We start from the raw sequence: 23,678 nt of genomic DNA, 5'->3' as shown, positions 1-23,678 counted from the left end.
GGGGAGGCAGAGAGGGAGTGTGTGAGCGAGCTCTAATTTAATAAAGAGAAAGGCCTATTGGGTCCTGCACCTGGTGAAAAAGAGCTGAGCATGCTTTAATTATGGGCTATTGTTGGGGAGCCTTTGGTGGGTGTGAAACTGCTGAAATGTGGAGCTATTCAAATAGAGGTCAGGCCCGGAGACCTCTGAGCACAATGATTAACAAGGCTTCGAGCATTCAAGCTCAGCCAGCCAGAAAGAATAGGAAATTGGCAACAGGGGCTGGGAGAGGAGTTGGAATACAAAGAGAGCTGGGCCAAAATACCCCACTCTTTTTTTTTTTTTTTCTCCCTCTCTCTATTTTCACTCATTTGTTAAAAAGGTTTTTATTCCTCCTTTCTAACACTAAACCTTTGAGTTGCCACTGGATGAACAAGCAATACCATTTTCTTTCCCTTTTTCAAGAAAACACAATGTGTGGCAGTCAATTAATAAAAGTGTGTGTCAGAGCTCCTACAGGCTGTTCCCACTTGTCAGTCTCTGCCATGGGAAAGGGTTTGCTGCTCCAAAGACCAGTAGCCCGTGGTGAAACTGAAGAGAAGTGTCTGAGAAGGGATTTTCCCTTAAAAAGCAAACAGAACAAGGGACCTTGGCTTGGCAGCTATAAGGAAGATGTAGAAGCTGAGCTCCAGGAGGATGTATTTGCTCCTGGTCTCACTAGGATAGTGCTGGAAATGCCAGCAGATCAAAGCATTCTCCTGGACTCGTCTCTTTGGGCACCACAGCATTATGTGCACCCACACCCCACAGGGATGCTGAGATTTTGTCCATGCCTTTGGCACAGAGCAGCCCACAGAGATCACCCTGACATCCACAGTGATGCTGGCTAAGGCCAGGGATGTGAGATTCAGGTCCCAGGCTAAAGCCAGCTGAGAAACAGGAATTGTGGCTTTTGGCCATCTCCCTTCACATCTTTAGCTCACACTAAAGCAGAGAAAGGAGCAAAGACTGAGGCAGCTGCAGGAAAACCATTTCCATATTGAAACTGGGGCTTTCTTTTATCTGTGTTTTCCCTTCCTGTGAGTTACTGTGTGTTTGTGCTGCTCAGAAGCCACACTGTGGTGCCTGTATCTGGAGTGTTGGAAAATGCAGGGGGACTTGGTTTTTCTTTCTTTGGTCTTAATATTTTTTTATTTGGAAACCTTCAGATAATCATCTTCAAAAGGTGCAAAAGGAGTACCTGAGGGCTCAGGGGTTATCTGGATGGTGAAGTTTGCTTTGGTGTTGTGTTTTGCCAGGTTTTAAATCAGAGTGATGTAACAAAACCAACAAAGCCCTATTTAGTTTTTCTTTAACATTGGAAATGATGAATTTCTGTCTGTGTTGCTGGGTATTCATTGCTAGTTGGATTTAAAAGCTGGGAGGGAAGGATTTTTAAACAGACTGTTTAAACAGCTTTTGTGGATCTCTGTGTTTGTTCTGTGTGCTTGTTTTTCTTCAGACCTCTTTGACTCTTGTAATTGATGGTCAATTTGAAAGCCAAAAGAAGCTAACTCTGAAAAAGGAATTCTCTTGTTTTTTTTTCAAATGATTATACAGAGTTAGGCTGGTGCAGTGATGCTGGCGCTTTCCTTTGTTGAGTTTTCAAGTTCATTGCCAGAAAAAATGCAGCTTTGTAGAAAACACACCAAATCATCTTCCTAAGATTCAGCTATAGGCAAATACATGCATACACTGGAATACCCAAAGTGATCTTATTTTATGGCAGTAGCATTTAAGGACAGCTGTTTCTTTCAGTTTAATTTTGGCACTTCACTTTAATTTTTCTCCTTCTCTTTGGATGCACAGAAGTAGAAAAGGGCAGAAACCTACTTGGTAAAAAGAAGCTGTCTCGGAGGGTTTCAGCTAGGAACAAGCCAGAGCTCTTTCTGGAATGCACCATCCCTCCACGTGTCAGTGCAGGAGAAGTGACTGGTGCTGCTTTGCTGCAGGACTCTGCATTTTCTGATAACTGTCAGGAGAAAATGAGAACCTCTCATGTGGCACTCTCCAGCTTCCTCCACTTGTTTGTAACAGTGACACTGGGACTAAGGCGCTGATTCTGAGCTCTCTCTTGTCCTCCCCCCAGGGAACTGGACCACAACGACATCTCAGGCACAATAGAAGATACCAATGGAGCCTTTACAGGCCTGGAAAACCTGAGCAAGCTGTGAGTATCCCTGGGCTTGAATTCTGCAAGCCAGTTTTGTTGTGTGCCTGTGTGGGGCTGGGTCTGTCCCTTTTTATGCAACCTCCCTTACCTTGGAACAAGACAAAAATCAAGAGAAAATCTGAGCTGTAACAGTTTTGCAGGCTCACTGCAAGAGCACAAATGTGGTTTTCAATCACTTATGTTTTTAAGCAGGTATGAGGCAATTATTTCCTTTCTAAATGGTGAACAGACAATGCCACATACTGCAGTTCAGACACAGAGAGAAATTTAAGCTGTTTTCATGTATAAAATTCAGCACAACCATTCCTCACTTCTAAAAGCAAACAACAAAAATGACCCCTTGCAGTCTTCAGCGAGGCACTGATTGATGCAGCAAATAACAATAAACAGAGAGAAAAATCACCCCACTTCCTGTTACAACAGAGGATTGAAACAGGATTCGTTTCTGTGGGATACTCTTTCTGAGAGTGATCTTTTGGGCTCAGTTCCATGTGCAGTGACAATAAAAGGCACCATGGGGCACAGGCTCTTGAAGAGATAAAAAGAAACCCAAGGCAAGCATGCGCCTTGCAAATGTTTATGGCTTGTTTGGCCTTCGCAAGGATTTTCACATTGCTCCGTACAAGCCCCTGTTCCATTTGAAATGGGTGATATAAATCAGCCCTGTCAGAGGAGTCTCTGATGGCTTGTGACAAATCAAGAGTCTCTAATCATTACCTCTTGCCTTTGTTGAAGTTCTCAGCACCCCCCATGCCGCTGTCTGTGATGCTGGGATGGCACAGCCAGAGGTGCAGTAAAAGTACCTCGATGGATAGCAGATGGCTGGGATGGATCCTGGCAGGCAGGATATTGTCACGCTCTCATTAGAGACTCCTCGGGGAGTGGGATGAGCCATGGCAGGGTCTGTGGAGATGGGAGTGCTTAGAGGAGAAAAATCTGAAATCACAGAGATGCCATTTGATGGTTGCTGAGGGGAGTCACTGGGTCCTTGTGGAGGGGACCAAGTTGCAGCTGCAAGTAAAGTGGGACAGAAGGCAGAGGAGGATTTAAGGACAGGGGGAGCCAGACAGGGAAGCAGAAGTGTGGGAGTGAGAGAGAAGTCAGTAAGAATTGCTGTGTGTGCAGAGTCAGGGGATCTTCCCATGACTGCCAGAAAAAAGGCAGAGGAGCAGATGTGGTGGGTAGAAGAGTCCTTGGCTGCCTGAGTGAGTGTTTGATTTGTCTGAAGAACCCAGTGAGACCATGTGAGCAGCTGGAAGGGTGATGGGAGCAGAGACTTTGCCCGGTGGGATTTGCAGGCTGTAGGGATTATGAGTCTGTAGTGCTGCTTTGACAAGGGAGAGAAGGTGGTGGAAAGGAGCAGAGAGAGCTGTCCTGGTGGTACATCCACTGCTGGTACATCCCTCCAGCACGGGCACAGGAGAAAAAGTAGTGGTCCCAAGTGATTAGGATATGTTAGAAATGCTGGGTGCAGATAACAGGAGAGTGGTGAAAAAGCCCAGAGGAGACAGCATGGAAGGAAAGAGTTCAGCAAAAGGACTGGAAAGCAGGAGCAGGGAGCCCTGAGGAGCTGTGGGGGTCAGGCAGAGGCCAGGAGGAACAGCAAGGAGCGGGAGGAGGAAGGAAGAGGGAGCAGGGGCAGCCTGTGGGGTTATGTGCTGGAGCTCCAGCTATTGCTGTCCCCTGTGAAATGCCTGATGAGATGTTTGTCACCAAGCACAAGGAACACCTCTAAAAGATTGCTGGTTTGAGCTGCTGGTACACAAAGATGCACAATGGGCTTGTGCAAGTCTAAGGAAGTTTGGTTTATATCTTTCTTCCTTTGTTGACTGATGCCTGTCATTGCACATGGACTCGGGCCAGCTCTGAGTCTGGCTGAGGGACATGTGCAGGGAAGGTTTGTGCAGGGAATTGTAGCACATTTCATAGCCTGGAAAAACATGAGGATGAGCTTGGTTTGGGGCAGACAGGAGTGGTTTGATTACTTAACAGAGTGAACTGCTGTGGGACAGACAGCTTGCTTTTCACCCAGTGTGTAAGGCTAAAAGATGCTCAGAAAATGAAATTATTTTATTATTATTCCTTGAGGCATTTTGAGAATACTTGTGAGTGATCACTTTTAAAGGCATCTCCTCAGAACTGTTTTAGCTTATTGGCACATAAATCCCAAACTAGTGATTTCTAGGGCTGAAATGAGAACCAGGATATTTTTGTAAATAAAAGATCAGCCCTTAACAGCAAACATTTCACTGTGTGATTTAGGGCTGGTGTTTAAACCGTCAACCACTTTAAATGCATTAGCATACAAAAAATAAATGGGCACTTCAGAGGAGACCTTCCAATGAATTAATAATCACCTCAGCTCTGTGGAGATTGCCTTAAAAGCCATTCCCCTTTGATCTGGCACAGATTAGCCTCTGAAAGGATTTAGCACAGAGAGGGTTGTTCGCTGACATGAAGGTGTTAAACAGAGATGGAGAGGCCAGTCACTTTAGCCTTCTCTGAATTATATATGAAGCTCTCCAGGATGGAGAGCACAGGCCTAAATTAAAATGTTGCTTGAAGAAAGAGGGAGTCGAGAAGCACTGAAGCATAAAAATCACCAGTGGAATCGCTGCAGAGCAAGGAGGTTCCTAATTATTCAAACTGCTAAATGTAACTGGGTTTTTTTGATGGCTCACTCAGCGAGATCTTCCTGCAGGTGTAAACTGTCTGGAGGAGAAAACACTGCAGTGAATTGTGTGCCACAATTACACTGGTGCAGTCTCCAGGAGAGCTTGTGCTTGGCTCTGCCCTGTGGAGGAGGTTTTGGCCAGCAGTGGAATGGCTGATTGTGGCTGTGTTCTGCTGCCTTCACATTCCAGCCTTCCACAGCCCTTTGATGGGGGCTGCTAGGTTCAAACTCTCAGATTTGTAGAGGCACTTAATTGAAATTAGTTGCAAGGAGTAATTATTAATGAGTTTGCTGAGGCCTGACTTGTCGTGTGTGTTAGGTATTTCTCATGTCCAGGCATCAAGCTTTGTGCACCTACACAAGTGGTGGAGCTTCCCAAATGTACTGTACTCTGCACAGATAACTAAACAGATATCAGCACTATCTCCAATTTTCAAAGTCCAGAATCCACTGAACTATAATAGAAATCTGCAGCTATCAAACCCAAGCTCAACATAATTTTTTCAACAGCAGTTTCCCATTTAACTTCTATTAGAATTGTAAATCTTTAGGATCATCAAATCCAACCATTAACCTAGCACCATCACCATATTCATCACTAAAACCATGTCCTGGAGTGCCACATCCACAAGGTTTTTGAACACTTCCAAGGATGGTGACTCTGACACTTCCCTGGGAAGCCTGTTCAATGCTTACAACACTCTCTCTGAAGAAATTTTTCTTAAAATCTAGTCTAGACCTCTCCTGGCACAGCTTGAGGCCATTTCCTTTAGTCCTTATTTTATCCTTATCTTGTCCTTTTAACACACTTATTTAGGAACATGGCTCCAGAAATCAGTGTGTATGGATGCAGCCATTTGACCAGAGTTTACATATAGTAAATTATTTACTGTATTAATCATTCTAATGGATTTTTCAAAGCCTTCATTAATGCAACATCTCTTTTACCAAATGGTGGCACACATGATTGCACACATCCTTTGGAGCTGGGGGTATTTGAAACTGGGCTTTCTGGGAGCCAGTATATAACCAAATTATCCTGACATTTGAAAAGTGCTTTGTGGAAAGCCTTGACAAGTTCTTGGGAATGTATTTGCTCATGGAATGGCTGCACACGTTCCATCTTGTACTCCTTTCCCTGGACAGTAAGCAAGCAGTGGGACCATCATAGTTGTCTTTTTGGGGTGCAGATACAGGTCACACTCTATGCTGAAGGACAGCTATTGAATGAAAACTCAAAATCAAATGCAGCACCAGATGTGCCTTTTCTTCACCTGAGCTGTGGGTGATGACTTGCCCTGGACACCACATGGTGATAACAGCTGCACCTGGAGGATAAACCTTAGAGGGAGCCTGGGGAAGGAAAGCAGCTCCTAATTAATGACACTGGTTGATGTTTTATTAAAACAGGTGGAGAGACTGTCCATTTGGCATGAACCCTGCCCCTGGCCATTAGCACTGGTCAATATTTATGGAGAACTGTTGCTCTGGAGATGGCAGCTGGGCTGGGATCTCTCCAGCTGGCTGTTTTCTGCTGATAGTCCCCTCGTGCCACTGCTGATTCAGAGGAATGCTCTCTGATCACAGATGCAAGCAAGCCCCCTCCTCAGCTCTGAACATTACCTGTTCTGCCTTTTGCTCCTTGAAATTATCCTTGGCTATGATCTGTTGCATGATGCTGCTTTGCTGTTGTATTTACAAGGGAGGAATGAGCAGTGCCTGCAGTCAGCTGCTGTGTGAATGTGCAGCCCAGGGGCAGCCCTAGCTCTGTGTGCTGATAGCTCAGGCCAAGCACCAGTGAGTAAATTACAGCTCTTTTTCCTGTCTGAGAAGAAGTCAGAAATGAAAAGTGCAGTGGGGAGAGACCAATATCTTGTTAAACTGTCACTGCACTTAATCCTGTCCACAGCCTGCCTGTGAAGAACAGAGGGGACCTTCTGTTACTCAGCAAGCTGGTTCCCAAGCATGGGAGCAAACCTGCCTGTTTATGTGATATGGCACATTCCCTTCTGCGCTGTCATCACTATTAAATTCAAATACAGATAAAAGGATTTCATTTCAGGAGCAGGAAAGCGAGTGTGCTTCAGCCCTCTTAATCTCTGTGCAGTTCAGATTTCCTGCGACTTACACTGAGTGTATATATCAGATAAAGCCACACTAATTGTGTTCCTTTTTTTTTTTTTGCCCCCCCCTCCCCATTTTCTTTCTGTTTATCTGGCACTGGATGTTTGGAAACTGCAGAACTCTGTTTGGAAACAAGATCAAGTCAGTGGCCAAGAAAGCGTTCTCAGGGTTGGAGGCTCTGGAGCACCTGTGAGTAACCCACCATGCCTCAGAGGTTGGGAAGGGGGTGGTCTGCCAAAAGTAGCTGCTTGAGAAATCTGCTAGCAATTTAATAGTGTCTTTGTAAACTGAGAAGCCAGTCCATTTGTGGGGGCCACCTGCTTCCTTCTCATTATAAGTCCGCCTCAACTTTGGCCTTTTTTTGTGCCAGGAACAAAGTCATAGAACATATGGGAAATTTGCATGCTCTTAATTTTTGAGAGTATCACCTTGACTTGCACATTACTGCTTTGCAGGCTGTTAGCAATGAAAATAGGCTGGTTCAGACAGAACACTCTCTCCTCTTTTGCCCCAACCTCCCTCTAAACCTGGGCTCTGGCAGTGACATGTGCTGCAGATGACTGATTTCGATGTATCCCCACTGAACATCTCCATTCAGCACAACCCCCCTCAGAGCCATTTGCAAGAAGTCAATTTTGGCTGTCTCTGTGTAATTTTTTTCTGTGTCCCAAGGCTGATGACTCCAGCAGTGATTCATGAATAATCTCCTTTCTTGGATTAAGACAAGTTAAAGTATATGTGACTGTGCTCTACATGTTTTATTGGCTGTTGATTGTATGAAATGTTGTGGCCATCAAGAGCATGCTGAAAGATTTGGGCTGCCTGATTGGGAGAACATTCCCAAATAAAGGTGCCCTTAATTCTCTACTGAGATTGTCCTCTTTAAGCAGTGCTTGTCTGCCCTACATGTCACTTAGTATTCAGCCCTAAATCTGACACTGTGCTTTTTCAGAGAACAAATTATTTTTTTAATTAGTGATATTTGTGAGGGAAGCCTTTAACCCCTTCCTGTGGAAATACTGGGATTTTTTGAACCCAACAGTATCCTCTCCAAGTAATTTTCAAATAATTCCTCAGATGCTGCTTAGTGCAAATATTTGCCTTCTTTTATGTGGGGTACCACATTCCAGACTATCTTTAGTTATCAAGGGAGCTGAGGAATTTCTGAGCTATGGATGATGGATGTAGCTCAGAGTGAGAAAGTGTAGTGAGAAGACTGGGTAGGGGATGCCCTAGTGATTTAATTAAATGTAATTTTTGTTGGCTGGCTAATGTTGATTCCTGCTACTGGAGTCAGTGCTGAAATCAATGTGGAGAGGCTCTGTCCCAGCCATGGCATCCCCTTTGTTCACACTGCCTGTGGTTGTGCCTGCAGGAACCTCGGGGACAACGCCATCCGCTCCATCCAAGCCGATGCCTTTGCCAGGATGAAGAGCCTGCGGCAGCTGTAAGTGATTGCCCTGCTCACACCCTCACCTCCTCCTGGCCCTAGATGTGAGCAGCAGCACGGGTCTTACCCACATTACCACTCACTCATTTCACCCCTCCCCTGCATCCTCCTCTGTGGGGTATTTTTTACACATGAGAAGCTGTCACGGGAACATCTTGCATGTAATAGTGAGTGAAATTAGATCACTGGCACAGGTTCATCCAGCAGCTTTGTGCCTGTGCAATTATTCATCTCTGCTCAGGAAGTCCAGCTCTGGTCCTGTTAGCTTCTCCTGCTCACACCACCATGGATTTAATTCCCAGTGGCCCATCTGCTCCCTCGCTGTACACCTGTGTTTAGGGTTCACACACAGGACTGATACTGCAGTGATAAGCACCATTTGAACTGCATCCACTTGTCATTCAGCCTTCTGGTGTAAAAATACAGATGTGTTATCAGAACTGCTGCTTGTGCTCCAGGATGGGGCTCTGCACTGTTATCAGACACTGTTTCCACTCTTGCCTGGTTTCCTTTTCTTCCCCATAAATATTTAATCTACTGTCAGTGCATTGCTATGCCCCAGAGTAGTGCAGTGTCTGTGGAAGACAAAATCATTTCTTTGGTATTTGGGCAGGTGCAGGTTCTTGCTCCTGACATTGGAAATGGGAATCAGATGGTCACTGCTGGCAGTGACACCTGATACCAGTGGCTGGGAATGAAGAAGATAAACACCATGCATCTCTTGTGTGATTACAAACTTTACCTTCTGCACTGGCACTTGAAACAAAATTGAGTTAAAAGATTGATCTTATTAGGAAGAGACAGTGAGATCCCAGATATTGTGAATGAATATTTATGAAATGGAGAAGTTCAGATAGAGGACATTTAGATGCAGAATGCCTTGTGCTGAAGGATCTTGTGACCTGTCCCAAGTAGCCAGGAGGGATTTATGCCATCATATGTGTTAGAGGCTACACATCTTTCTAGAACAGCAAGGTGGACAGCTTTGAAAAGTCAAATCCCTCTCCAGTCAATTTCTTTCTTTTTCCCTTTCCTGCTCATTTCAAATTTCAGGATTTCCCAAGGTAGAAAAATAGCAGGAGATTCACATCTAATAGTGCAGTGCTGGAGTTGGAATTCTGCTGTGTTCTTGATACTCTGCTCTTTCATAGCTTGTAGTATTACAGGACAGAAGTTCTCTCTGGGGCATTTTCCCAGTCTCTGAGGCATCCTCACATTCAATTCCAAGGATCAGACTGAGTTTTTCAAACCAGACCAAAGTATGAATGCCCTGTTTATGTAAATTTACAGTTTTTCACTGGCCTTAGAGCTATGCTGAGCCATAATTTGGCCCAGAATATTTAAAAAACCCCACATTAATCCCCTTGTTCTTTACCCTTTTTTCACACTCTTTTGCTAAGAGAAGGTACTAAGCTAGTGTTGGATCAGAATACTACAGTGGTGGGGTTGGAACTCAGGATGCTGAGAAATGTTTATGTGTTTTGTTTTCCAGACTAGTTACTGTTTCTGTGGGGTTTACACAAATAGCTTTGGTCATTTCTCCTCTAACTGCTTCTGTTAAGCAGTAAACACAACTCCAGGGTCACCAGGGAAGGCAGGGTCTCTCTCTGGTCAGTAGTTAAGTGCTGAATTTGGTCCCCACCAAAGATGCTCAAACCACAGGGGCAGAGCAGGAACTCATTGACATTTCCTCTCTGTTCCTGGGGATCACTCTGGGAGCAGGTTCATAATTACAAGGTGCTGCAATGTCACTGCACTACAGGAGGGAGTTTCTCTACATGGAGATGAAATGCTATTTGAATGTGTCACGTCTGTAACATTTTTAATGCCTCGAGGACATCCCTGCAGTCCTTTTTCTTCATTCCACCCATGCTGGGGGGGCAGGAGGAAAGTGTTTAACATGAAAGGACTGGGAGGCTCCCAGCCTTCCCTGTGTGCAGGACTCACAGCAGGCTCGTGTTGGTTTTGTTTCCCTGCAGCCACATTAACAGTGACAGCTTCCTCTGTGACTGCCAGCTGAAGTGGCTGCCCCAGTGGTTGGTGGAGAAAGAGCTGCAGTCCTTTGTGGTGGCCACCTGTGCCCATCCTGAGTCACTGAAAAGCAAGAGCATTTTTGCCATCCAGCCAGAGAGTTTTGTGTGTGGTAAGTCTCGCCTGCGTGTTTTGAGGTTGTATGAAGGGTAGGAGTCACTTGGGAAACATTTTCTTTGAGTACCAGCATGTTATTATGAGAGGGTTTCTGTTTTGTTTTGTTATTCAGTGGGATCAAAGGAAGCCCAAGCCTGCATTTAAAAAATTTGTCATTGGCTACAATTTATTTCCCACTAAAACCACACAGCGCATTGCTTGCATCCAGAGTATTCCTTACAGGGCTCCCTGACTATTAAATCAAAAGGGACTAAGGCCTGTTCCACTTCCAGATGGGGCTGCACAGACACTTCCCCAGTCCTCTCAGTTTGATAGTATCAAGACTGCAGCTGTAATTTTTTCCCTTCTGCAGTGTTCTGAGCTCGTCTGTGGATTTGTGTTCTTCACTCATCTTTTCTCCCTCTTGGAGACAACAATGAGTTAAAAACAAAACCCAGAGGAGAATGCCTCCATCACAGCTGGTTCTTTGGGGGCAGTAAGGCCCACCCCAATACTGCAGTTGACTCTGCACCTGAGCCATGGTTTCTCAAAGCAGCTTTACTTAATACCCAGCACACATAAACATCTACTGCCTTTCTCATAAAGAAAAAGAAATTCAAATCATCAGAGCAGGCCAAATTAATGCTGTTGAGGCATTCAGGTTTTGGGGAAAAGAAAGGCCTGGTTTGGGAGCCAAACCCTGTGCAGTGGAGCCAAGCAGTGAGGATCCTGGGTGGAGCTGCACATGGCTGTTTGAAGGAAAAATGAGCTTTTGCAAACACTATTTAACTGAGCTGAATGCATGACTTGCACTGAACACAGAGCAGAAGCTTTGTTCCCGTGTCCCTCCTGATCCCCCAGTGACATGCTCTGCCTAGGTGGCCTCTGTCTGAGCAGGCTGGGAGGGAGGCTTGCTGTGCTCATCTGGAAGAAGAGATCCTGAAGGCTCCATCCCCACAGCAACATCACAAAGCAAAAGCAGCTTTGCTTCCTGCTGCCTGCCAAGTCCTCCAGGCACTAGTAGTCCTGGTTCCAGAGGCCTGGCTGTTTAATTAAACCTTAGTCAAATATTAAATTACACCATTTGTAGAAACCTAATAAATGAATCTGCTTGGAACCTTGCTAAAACCAACAGTCTTCAGGGCAGAGAGAGAGTGTGCAAAGCTTTCCAGCCTGGTCGGGTGACAGGCAAATACAGCTGCTTCTGCTTTGGCAGCATGGGCTGTGTAGAGTCCTTTAGGTTGAAAAAGACCTCTAAGATCTTTGAATCCAACCATTAACTTACTACAGCCAGATGCACCACTAAACCATGGCCCTGAGTGCGACATCTCTTAAATATTTCCAGGGATGGTGACTCCACCACGTCCCTGGGCAGCCCATTCTGGTGCCTGACAGCCCTTTTGGGGAAGAAATGTTTCCCATTAGCTGATCTAAACCTCTCCTGGCACAACTTGAGGCCATTGCCTCTTGTCCTATTGCCTGGGAGAAGAGACCAATCTCCACCTCAGTAAAACCTCCTGTGGGTGATTTTCCCTGGAGGTGACACTTGCAGCCCTTTGTGCCCTCTCCCCTCCTATTTCATGCCAATACAGGTCTGGAACTGAGGTTCTAATTTTAGTTGTGCTCTTCATGCATGGTTTGTACAAGGAAGGACAACCTGAATATGGCCTGAATACCTTCTTCAGACCACAGTATCCTAGATTCAGTTGGTGAAGGAGCTGGCTGTCTTGTAGGTGTCTGAGGTCACTCGGTGACCATCTCAGCCCACTGAAGGAACCAGAGGAACAACAATCCCATGTAAACCAAAGACTCAATGGAGCTGTTGTGTGGCACACCTGCTCTACAGAGCACCACTTATTTCTCATTTCACCTCTTGCTTTGCTCTAGTCTGCCCTCAGAGTCCAGCACTGACTATTGCTGTTTCCTCCCAGACGATTTCCCCAAGCCACAGATCATCATCCAGCCCGAGACGACGGTGGCTGTCCTCGGCAAGGACATCCGCTTCACCTGCCTGGCCGCCAGCAGCAGCAGCTCCCCCATGATGTTTGCCTGGAAGAAGGACAACGAGATGCTGCACAACGCCGAGATCGAGAACTTCGCTCACGTGCGGGCCAAGGACGGGGAGGTGATGGAGTGCACCACCATCCTGCACCTGCGGCACGTCACCTTCGCGCACGAGGGCCGCTACCAGTGCGTCATCACCAACCACTTCGGCTCCACCTACTCCAACAAGGCCCGGCTCACCGTTAATGGTGAGTGGGAACTGCTTCCTCTTCCTCAGCCTGAGCTCCTCCTACATGGTGCAATTCCTTGGGATCCACTTAGTTTCTCCTGAGGGTCCGTTCCTGATGGTGAGCTCTTAACCTCTGCACAGCAGCTGTTTGTATCTGGGTGGGTGCTGGGAAATGCCCTGGGAGGAGCACACACCATTTTGTGTTGGTTGCCATCCAGCCAAGCACTTCAGCATGAATGTCCTTAACAGCTTAAGCTGCTGCTCTTTGGCTGCTCAGGTAGATTCTTAGCCCAATGAAAATGAAAATACAAAGGGATGCAAAGAAAAGGGATGTAACAGTTGGAAGTTCTCTGTAGGAGAGATAGATTTTTTTTCCCCCAGGTTTCACAGAAAAAATTAGCTTTGATCCCATGTCTATAGTTTGGGGTGTCATGGACTCTGCAGACAGGTGTGTTCTGTAGAAACACAAGGTCAGTCCCCAGCAGCTCAGAGACACCGTGCCAAGGCATGTGGGCATTCTCCTGTAATTGTCGCTTCAATCCCCTCTGTGGGAAGGCAAACAGACCTGCCCAGAAGATGGTGTTTCGCTCACACCCTTTTCTCATTTCTCCTTTGTCAGTGCTGCCGTCCTTTATCAAAACCCCCCACGACATCACGAGCCGGACGGGGACGACGGCGCGCTTGGAGTGCGCGGCCGAGGGCCACCCCACGCCCCAGATCGCCTGGCAGAAGGACGGCGGCACCGACTTCCCCGCGGCCCGCGAGCGCCGCATGCACGTCATGCCCGACGACGACGTCTTCTTCATCACCGACGTGAAGATCGAGGACATGGGCGTCTACAGCTGCACAGCCCAGAACTCTGCGGGCTCCGTGCTCGCCAATGCCACCCTCACCGTGCTGGGTAAGATGCCTTAGGATCTTAGCTTTTATACTTCTTCATGTATTTGTACTCCTGCAATTCTTCAGTGTGCAACTCCAAACTCAATATAGAGTGTTAGCTACTGTTCTCCCATTTTGGTCAGACAAAACAGTTCCTCTCCAGGCCTGGGAATCAAGGATACCTCACTGTCTCAGACCCCAAGAAAACAAAAGTGAGTTGGTGGGGAAGCAGACTTCGAGTAAATTACTTACCTCAATATGGAAATGCACCAAACTTAAAAAAGTATGAAAACCCATCATCCATTTTTGGGTGTAGTCCCTGGGCAGGCTTTGTCTGCCCTAAATGAACCTGAAGGCCCTTCAATAAATATAACTGCTTTTATTCCCTTATTTTTTCTGGCCTCTGTTTTTAGGTAGTGCCAAAAAGGCATCACCGGTGTCCCAGGAGGCCGAGTGCAAGTGGGAACTGGGAGGGGGGGCCATTCAAGCTCTTTACCAGTTGCAGATAAAAGAGAGACAGAATCAAATGGTCTTAGTCTTGTTTCCTTGTTTTACACCATAGTTCACTAATGAAAAATACCTGTTAAGTAAGAGAAGGAGCCATAAGTCACATCTTGTCTTGTGCCAAGGAAGCCCCTCCAACCAGCCTATTTGTCTGGGAAAATTACTTCAGAAGGAAATTGTACTTCATCTCTTTTGCCCTATGAAATAATTCACGTGTCAGCTGTTGGCCCATGTCCTCAGAAGCTTCTTGTTGGGAAAACTTAACACTAATTGGTTGTGAGAAGTGAGACCTTGGCTGTGCTTGTTAGATCAGTTGTGGCGGGCAGCTGACATACTCCTGAGCATGTACCTGCTTCATGCATAGCTGTGTCTGCAGGAACACGAGGAATATTCAGTGCTGTTAGATCTGTTGTTACATTGTCCCTATGAATTAATTTCTATGTTTGTTCTCCTGCAGAGACTCCATCTTTGGTCCATCCACTGGAAGATCACGTGGTGTCCGTGGGTGAGACCGTGGCTCTCCAGTGCAAAGCCACGGGGAGCCCCCCGCCCCGCATCACCTGGCTGAAAGGTGACCAGCCCCTGGTGGTGACAGAAAGGCACCACTTCACCTCGGGCAACCAGCTGCTGATCGTCAGGAACGTGGTCCTGGAGGACGCGGGGAAGTACACGTGCGAGATGTCCAACACGCTGGGCACGGAGCGCGCGCACAGCCACGTCAGCATCCTGCAGTCGCTGGGCTGCCGCAAGGACCGCACCACCGTGGGCATCATCACCATCGCCGTGGTCTGCAGCATCGTGCTCACCTCCCTGGTCTGGGTCTGCATCATCTACCAGACCAGGAAGAAGAGTGAAGAGTACAGTGTCACCAACACAGGTAGCTCCGGTGTCCTGAGGCCCCCTCTAACCTTTCGTGCTGCAGACATCCCACCGAGGCTGAGCCGGCTCGGCAGGGAGCCTCACAATCCACTGGAACTGCAGCTGGCTTATCTCCCTGGTTCTCTTGGCTCACAGGGCTGCAACCAGCTTTCACTTGCTGCTGAAGCATGTTCAGAGCTGCATTTCTCCCCTTGGCTTGCTCTTCAGGAAGGTCTTTTCCACTTGGCAGTAGTTCCAGCCATTGCTTTGCTACTTTGGTTTTCCATGACCATAAATGATAACTTTTGAGACAGTCTGGATGATGTTCATGATGCTGGGAACCTGTCTTACTTTTTGGATGTCTGTATTTTTAAAGACTTTGAAGTCAAAACTTGAAAAATTAGACTTAGAAGCTGGAATCCATTTTCCATGTTGGCTATAAGAGCCTGCCCTGTTGATGGGGGATGGGGATATCTATTACTTTTTAGAGGAAAAATTAGTGTTTATTGCTTTCTCCTGATATTCAGAGGGGATAATTTGGTGCTGAAATAAGTGTTGCAGTAAGAATAGTCTCCTGCCCTCCTTATGCAGCCTCTGAACAAAACAGAAGTATGAAAGAACCAGCCTAAGAATTTCCCAGCCTGCTTGGAATTTCCAGCCTTCCTACATTATGTTTAGCTTTACATAGAGAACAAAAGGATTTTTGAAGACACAGGCTAGGTAGGAAGTCTTGGATAGACTATTAGCAGTGTGATGTACTAGTGGGATTCTTTCATAATTCCTTTTTATAGTCCTGAAAATCCAGTGCTTCATGCCTGATATAATTGAGTTTCACTTGGTTTTGTGTGGCAAGGGAAACTGAAATTGCCTGATAGAAAATGGGGAAAGCCAAGGACAGCTAACAGGCTTAACACTTATTTCCTGCTTAAGATAACCAAAGACCCTGTTCTGCAGAATGCTTTTACTCCTGACTTCAGGGGACAGAAGACTTGAGAGTCAAAGGAGGGACTGAATTTCAGGGGAAAGAGAAGGATTTACTTATTCTGAATAAATAGTTCTACTCCACCTACTATGTACTGACCATGCCACATGCAAATACTCAAAGTGCCTTTATCAGCACTCTGTCTCACAGCTTTAAGCTTTGAAAAATCAGGAATGGGGCTTCCGAGGGGAAAGGAGTATTTAGGCAGTTCAGTTTCCAATGCACCTACAGAAAATAACCGGTTCTAGATCTGGTCCCAAATACCCCTTGAAAATGCAAATTTACTTTGAAAATCCTGCTGGGAACTGACTTTTCCCTGTTCCCATTGCTCTAGATGAGACTATTGTGCCTCCTGATGTGCCAAGCTACTTGTCCTCCCAAGGGACTCTCTCGGAGCGCCAGGAAGTGGCCATTGGAGTGGACACCCAGCAGCCCAATGGGCACATCGACAGCAACGGTGAGAAATGGTTTAATTATTCTGTAATGCTGGATCTGAACTTGATATGGGAGGTAGAAATCTCAGCCCAGAGTGCTTCTGTGTTTGTGTTTGTTCTGAGTTATCTGAGAGATCTTCATAATGTAATTCCTGCATTTATGCAGAGCAGGGATGTGTGTTTGACTTCACAGAGCTCTCCTCTCCCAGGAGTAAGTGTTCCTACAAGCTGACTGCCCCAGAAACTGCTCAGTCAGGCCCTAAGGACTGTTTTTTTGCTAATTTTGGATTCTTTTTTTTGGCAGCAGAGTTACCCATAGTCATACTAGAAAATGCATTAGCATTGCCTGTCCCTGCCTTCAGGCTTTGAAATTAAATGTTGGGGTTTTATACTATTTAAACACAGCACATTAAGAAGGAGAAGAGTTCTGAACTAAGATCCTCCTGAGATTGTGCAGCATTTATTCTGTTAAATGTTAGCTGAAAATTATCTATTATCTCCACTGCTATTTTTTCTCCCTTTTCTAGTGTAAGACAAGCAAGTCATCTAACTGTGAGCAGATGGCTGTGATCTTTACCCAGATGGTTTGTTTGTTACAGGGATGTGTCAGGCTGATGCTGGAAGGTGTCCAGATGTTGAAGCTCCTGCTGTAGGTTGTAGACAGCCTAAGCTGTGTATCAGCTATAATAAAGACACTTGGAAAACTGAGGACATGGCCAATGGAATGCTTGTTCCAGATAAGACAGGTACAAACCCCATTAATCTGGGAAGATATTTCGTGTTTGTACAGATCACAAAACCCTCCAAGTCAGACAGCATTAACACAAGAAATTGTTACCTTCAGAGAAAAAAAAGTTCAGAATGATTCTCAGGTGCAGGTACAGAGAATTTACTTTCTTCTGCTTGCTTTGATCCTCTCTCAAGCTTGGGTAGCTGGAATTTGAGGAACTGTCAGAAAGAGGAAGAGTAAAGTTCCCAGTTGCCACCTTGTGCAAATCAGCTGGCTGATGGGAATTTTGTGATATATATTGAATATTTTAGGAATATTCCTAATAATCCTAAAATATTATGATTTTTGTATGAGAAGATATGAGAGCACTTTCAAAACTGAAAGTGCTAAATTTTTTCATGCTCTTTTAAAAGGGCTGTTGACTTCAAAGCTCAGCTTTTTAATTTATTTTCAAAATTTAAAGGTTGTTTTGGGCACTACACCTGCCTTTGCTCTTTGCCAATTTCTTGGGTGTTACACTTATAGTTTTCTATTTTTAGGATGTGCATTCTGTTCTCACACTGTATTGTAAAAGCCACAGAAAATCAGCCAATGAAACATTTTCTCTCTAGGAGAAACTAATGTAAAGTTTAATAATGGAAAGTTGTTGAGTGCACTAAGGAAATTAACTTTCAACATTAAGGAATTCCTTGCTGCTTTGAATTCTGGTCATCTGTAGTTCCCCACAGTAATAATGTATCATGAAAGAAGAGTGTGGGCTGATGGTGATCCCTGTAAAGCAGCAGCACAAAAATAAGAAAGGCAGCTAAAGCAGCTACAGGGAAGTTCCACTTTGCATTTCTACCCAGATTAGAAGGTCTGGAAAAGGAAATACAGTTTATTTTAAAAAACAGAAAGCTACAAGTTCTTTAGAGTGAAAAAGAATCCCTGACTAACTAAAGCTGTTAATTGGAACTACCTTTAGTGATGGAGACTACAGAGTTCTGAAAACTGGGTGTGTAATAGCCCTGTGTAAGACCTCAGTGTCCATTTTATTTAGTGAGAGATTCCCCCACTGAACTACACAGAACTGCCCTTTCCTTCCATGATTTGTGTGCTCCAGTGGTGAGCACTTGCAGCTGCTCATCTTCCCTTGTTGATTTTCCTGTCTTCCCCCGAAGGCTTTGGGCTGCCCGTGGTGTGCAGGGAGTGCAGCAGCAGCACGGACAGCATGAACGTCCACATCTACCCCAGGGACTCCGAGTGCTACTCCGAGAGCCCAAAGACTGTGGAAAACACCCACCCCAGTGCACTGAGCAGCAAGGAGCGCCACAGGAAGAGGGGTGCAGGCACCAGCCTTCTTCATGCTCAGCCCTGCAACGGGATTGCCAGTGGCAAGAGAGTGGAAACAGACGGGACCCTGTACCCCAGTAACCATGACAGGATAAGGCTGGAGGGCACGGCCGGCGCGCTGCTCGCAGACACGCACGGTATGTCCTTCCTCGGGGTCACCTCTGATCCCCAGGGGCACCAGAAGGGTTGGAACACAGCCCCATGTGCTCCCCTCAGCCTTTTCAACTAGCTGACAGGCATGGATGGCAGAGGTGGGGTTGGTTTGAGCACAGAACAGAATTATGAAGCTTGGGAAAGATCTCCAGGGTCATGGAGGGTGGGAGTGCTTGGCAGGCTGAGCATCACCTAACCACGCTGCTCCTTTGGGGTTTTGCAGGCTCTTCACAAGCAGCAGCAAAGCCTTCAGAGCTTAACAACCTTAATTTGGTGAGAGCTTCACCTGCAGGAGGGTCATTAAAACAACTGAACGTGCTTCCTGAAATAACCCCAGCACTACTGGATCTGCAGAGGGAAGCAGAGGTGGAGCAGGCTCTCCTGCCCAACAGCACCACAGCCCAACGCCACGACTCCATTCACGAGCCCAAGCTACCCAACAGATCTCTGGACTGAGAGCACAGACTGACTGCCACGTGCAAATTAACAAACACACTATTACTTTTTTTAATTTTTTTTTTTTTTTTTTGCACAGAGTATATAGGCTACTTACTTCTACCTCGAATTTTGAACTGATGGCCTGGCAAAGGCAACCAACTGAGGTATGAGAAACAAGCTTGTATGGGGAACAACCTCCTGTTCGAGCGTCATCTGATTGTACATAGTTTAAAACTTCCCTGAGAAGTATGAAGTGTTCAAAAGTCAACTTGCATATGAAGCACATAAATGCAAGGGATTATTGTGTAAAGAGAAAAGTATTTGATACAACTGTACATAAGAGTTTTCATATATAAATATATATATAAAAATATATATATATCTTTTACAGAGGCTATTTTAATCTTTAGTGCATGGAAAACTGAGTGAAATTTTACAATTTTGGCAATATTGTTTTCAGTATCAGGTTGCTGTTAAACTTTGTGAGAGAAATAATTCTGGTGCCTTAAATGCATAAACAGAACTTTTAAAAGCCAGACCATTCCAAAGGGATTGTCCTATTTTCAGTGGAAGTTCCTTTACACCATGTACACCAGGACTGGGGCAATCCCAGGTACTGGCTGGCTGGAGAAGTGACCAGGAGCAGCCTCATCTGTGGAGAGGGACTTGGAGGTGTTGGTGGATCAGAGGCTGGACATGCCCTGGCCATGTGTGCTCACAGCCCAGAAATCCAGCTGTGTCCTGGCCTGCATCCAGAGCATTGTGGGCAGCAGATTCTCCTCCTCTGCTCCACTCAGGTGAGACCCCACCTGGGCTTCTGCACACAGTTCTGGTGCCCTCAATATAAGGAGGACTGTAGTGACGAGACAAAGAGTAATGAGTTCAAACTGAAAAAGGGGAAATTTACATTAGATACAGAAGAAACTGACATTTTTCCCTGTGGGGGTGGTGCAGCACTGGTACAGGTTGCCAGAGAAACTGCAGATGTCCCATCCCTGTAGGTGTTCAGGCTGGATGGACCTCTGAGCAACCTGGACCACTGAAAGGTTTCCCTTGCCCATGGTAGGGGGCTGGAACATCACCTTTAAGGTCAGGGCAGGATGGATAGATGGGCTGAGTCCAACCACTTGAAGTTTAACAAGTCTGAGTGCTGGGTCCTGCACTTTGGCCACAACAGCCCCAGCAGTGCTACAGGCTGGGGACAGTGGCTGGGGACAGGGGCCAGAGAGAAAGGGCCCTGGGGGTACTGGTGACAGCAGTTGGACATGAGCCAGCAGTGTGCCCAGGTGGCCAAGAAGGCCAATGGCCCCTGGCCTGGATCAGGAATGGTGTGGCCAGCAGGAGCAGGGAGCTCATTCCTCCCCTGCACTCCCCTGCACTGGTGAGGCCACACCTGGAGTTCTGTGTCCAGTTCTGGCCCCTCAGTTTGGGAAGGACATTGAGATGATTGAGCACATCCAGAGGACACAACGAGGCTGGTGAGGGGCTGGGAACACAAACCCTGTGAGGAACAGCTGAGGGAGCTGGGGTTGTTTAACCTGGAGAAAAGGAGACTCAGAGGTGACCTCATCACTCTACAACCTCCTGAAAGGTGTTTGTGGTCAGGTGGGGGTCAGGCTCTTCTCCCAGGCAACCAGTGACAGGACAAGAGGACACAGCCTTAAGCTGTGCCAAGGGAAATTTAGGCTGGACATTAGGAAAAAATTCTTCACAAAAAATGACTGGGCATTGGAATGGGCTGCCTGTGGAGGTGGTGGAGTCACTGTCCCTGGAGCTGTTTAAAAAAAGACTGGATCTGGCACTTAGCCATGGTTTAGATGTTACAGTGGTGTTAGGTTGGACTTGATCATCTCAAAGGTCTCTTCCAACCTAGTTAATCCTGTGATTCTGTCCCTTCCAACCCAAGACATTGTGATTCGATTGGGTTTCTTAGCACAAATTTCCTTCCCCTTGAAAATTTACTATACTTAACACATTCAATAACAGAGATCTTCAGCTGTGTCAAATTTATGAAGAAAAAAAGCAGTGAGCAATTACATAGCAACCTGATATTTTCCTGTTGGTGGAAGAACTTAAATTCCATTATTTTTCAAAACTTTATACAATTTGCATTTGAACTGTGACTGTGTGAGACTTTAGCATGGACCACACAGGAGGCACTAAATAACTCTTCAGCAGTGCAGAGCCCCAAGACAACCAGAGGAAAAGGCTGTTTTGACTGGGAAGAAGTTGTTACCAAAATAAATAACTTGTGCAGTAAACCAGGGGTGGTCTCATAAGAGCACACCTCTCAAACACGTCATCGCAGGAGGTGTTACCTGCCATGTGTGCTGGCACAGCACTGAGCACCATAGGCCCTTCCCCTCCCAAAGGGACCCAGCTCTACCTGTCTGAGGTGTGTGCAGCAAATCCAGCCTTGCCCTGCTTAGAATAAATAACCTCTGCCAGTATAATGCATCTTCACACCCGAAAAACACATCTGCTCCAGTGGGGGCTGAAACCATAGAGCTGTTTTGACAACAAAACTAAACTGCACTCCTAAGGGGACAGCTGTATCACTAATTCATCCAATACTTTTTTTTTTTTTCCCCCTTGCAACACAATATTACACTTTGTAGCTGAACAGCCAGACTCTCTTTATGAAAATATCACCTTCAAGTGAGTTATGCTGCCTTGTGTAGCAATTCTGGGCTAGTTAGAAAAACTTGTTTTATAAGGAAAACTGTGGATTCATGGTTGAATAGACTTTCAAATGGAAACAGCCCAAATGTTTTTATGTGGTCTTTTAAATTCCTCTATAAATGGGGGGGTATAAAGGAATGTCCACCTGAGTCAAGCAGATCTTTGTCACTTCTGACTTCACAATGACACTTTTTATTTATAGAAAGGTTGCTTTCTGTTGGTGTTTGCTGGTACCTGTGGATGGAGGACTCCCAGTTCTTTGTGATTTCAGTTCTGCTAACATGAGGTTGCTAACTCTGGTGATGACTACTTTGGGGCAGGTTTAGCACGGGGGGAGGGTGGGGTTGTTACTTTTTTCCTTAGGAGCAACTCTAATACCAGTTCCACTGAGGCTGAGTCTGGGAATCCACCTTTGCCAGGACTGTGGTTTGGAACAAGCAGCAGAGATAAGGGCAGAAACACTTAAAGTTCACCTGAGATCCATCACTGAGGGAGCTGCCCCAGCACTGCTGCACCTGTGGGGTTTCAGGGAGTGGCTGCAAGCTGCCCCTTGGCTTTATCACAAGCTGGTCCTACCCAGCCTTAGCTTGAGGAGCCATCAGCTCCTCCTCTAAGGGAAGGACCTCAGGGCCAGGGAGAGCAGCAGCTGCCCCTGGATGAAGCCAGGCATAATTCAGCCAGTACCTGTCTGTCCCAGTCCCTGACTATTGACACATTTGCACTTTGAGACAGGTGGTGAATTATGTTGAGTGCCAAGTTTATTGAAAGCAAAGGAAAAGGGTGTTATAAAATTATAAACCGAGCAGAGTTTTCCTTTCACTGAAAGGAAAAGTGCTCCAGAACCAACTCATGGAACCAGGGACACAGGGAAGATGGGAATGATCCAATGGGCTCGTTTTGCTGGCAGAAATGTCATCACCAGTGCAGATACAAAGCATATTTGCCATGTTAACATTGAAAGTAATGTTTCTGAATAAAATTAACTGCCTAATGACTTCCACTAAATATGTGAATTTGCTGCTTCTAAGAGGCAATGTGAAAGAGGAAGTATTACTTTTGTGTACAAATTTATTTATTTATTAGAAAATTTGGTACAATGTTGTACATTGAAAAACATGTAAGATATTGAAGTGTCTAACAAACGGCATTGAAGTGTCTTTAATAAAGGTTCATTTATAATATTACGGCTGATTTGTTGAGAGTGAGCTTTTGGGAGTTTCAGTTGAAAATTAAATAAAATTCTAATCCATTGCTACATCTCTTTTTTGTCTTTCATGAAAATGGAGATTAACTGCCAAAGTACCTGCTCTTAAAATTGGGCCACGAGATCCTGGGGAACAGCATGAGGCTCTGACAGCCTGACATGTGGAGGGCGTGGAATTTGGGGCTGGGTTGAAAAATACAATACCCGAACTTTTAAGAAATACACTTCATATATATATATATATATATATATATATATATATATATATATATATATGTATGTTCAGTTTGCATTACAATCTGGCAAGTCCCCCTATCTTGGCAGTGAGAACACAACAGATGAGGGGTGTGTGCATGTGTGCAAGTAAAAACAGGGCCAGGACAACACCAGGCCCAGCTGCAATATTGAACACCTCTGGTGTTCCCAAACCCCAACCCCACCCTAGATGGAAATTCCAGAGGTAGCTTTGGAGATAAGCCTGAATTCCTCCTTTAACTAAAAATCTCAATTCAGTTTCTGTATGTTTTTTAAAAAATAAAAACTATGTTCTCCTTGAAGTTTTCGCTTTTGGTATAAAGCACGTTGTCTGAGAATGCTTAAAGTTTCTTAACACATCTAGGAGTTAACATTTTTCAAAATTGGGAGAGGTTTTAAGAGAATTGTTATAAACGAGACTTTCTGAT

General features: G+C 45.6%; 1 protein-coding gene across 1 annotated transcript in view; it reads left to right on the top strand.

Annotated features, from left to right (window-relative positions):
- LRIG1 (leucine rich repeats and immunoglobulin like domains 1) overlaps positions 1-19,645 on the top strand; it is an 87,207-nt gene extending 67,562 nt beyond the window's left edge. The window contains 11 exon segments of the mRNA XM_015640986.1: positions 2,108-2,188; positions 7,107-7,178; positions 8,365-8,436; positions 10,419-10,582; positions 12,498-12,818; positions 13,419-13,700; positions 14,640-15,059; positions 16,357-16,479; positions 17,056-17,202; positions 18,347-18,655; positions 18,895-19,645. Of these exon segments, the coding sequence (XP_015496472.1) occupies positions 2,108-2,188; positions 7,107-7,178; positions 8,365-8,436; positions 10,419-10,582; positions 12,498-12,818; positions 13,419-13,700; positions 14,640-15,059; positions 16,357-16,479; positions 17,056-17,202; positions 18,347-18,655; positions 18,895-19,127 (2,224 nt within the window). The 3' untranslated portion in view covers positions 19,128-19,645.
- The last annotated feature ends 4,033 nt before the right edge of the window (positions 19,646-23,678 follow it).

Source organism: Parus major, chromosome 12 (assembly GCF_001522545.3).
Source record: "Parus major isolate Abel chromosome 12, Parus_major1.1, whole genome shotgun sequence".
In the NCBI taxonomy this organism is placed as follows: Eukaryota; Metazoa; Chordata; class Aves; order Passeriformes; family Paridae; genus Parus; species Parus major.
The sequence above is the reverse complement of the archived record's forward strand: the minus strand, read 5'-3'. Positions and strand labels throughout refer to the sequence as shown.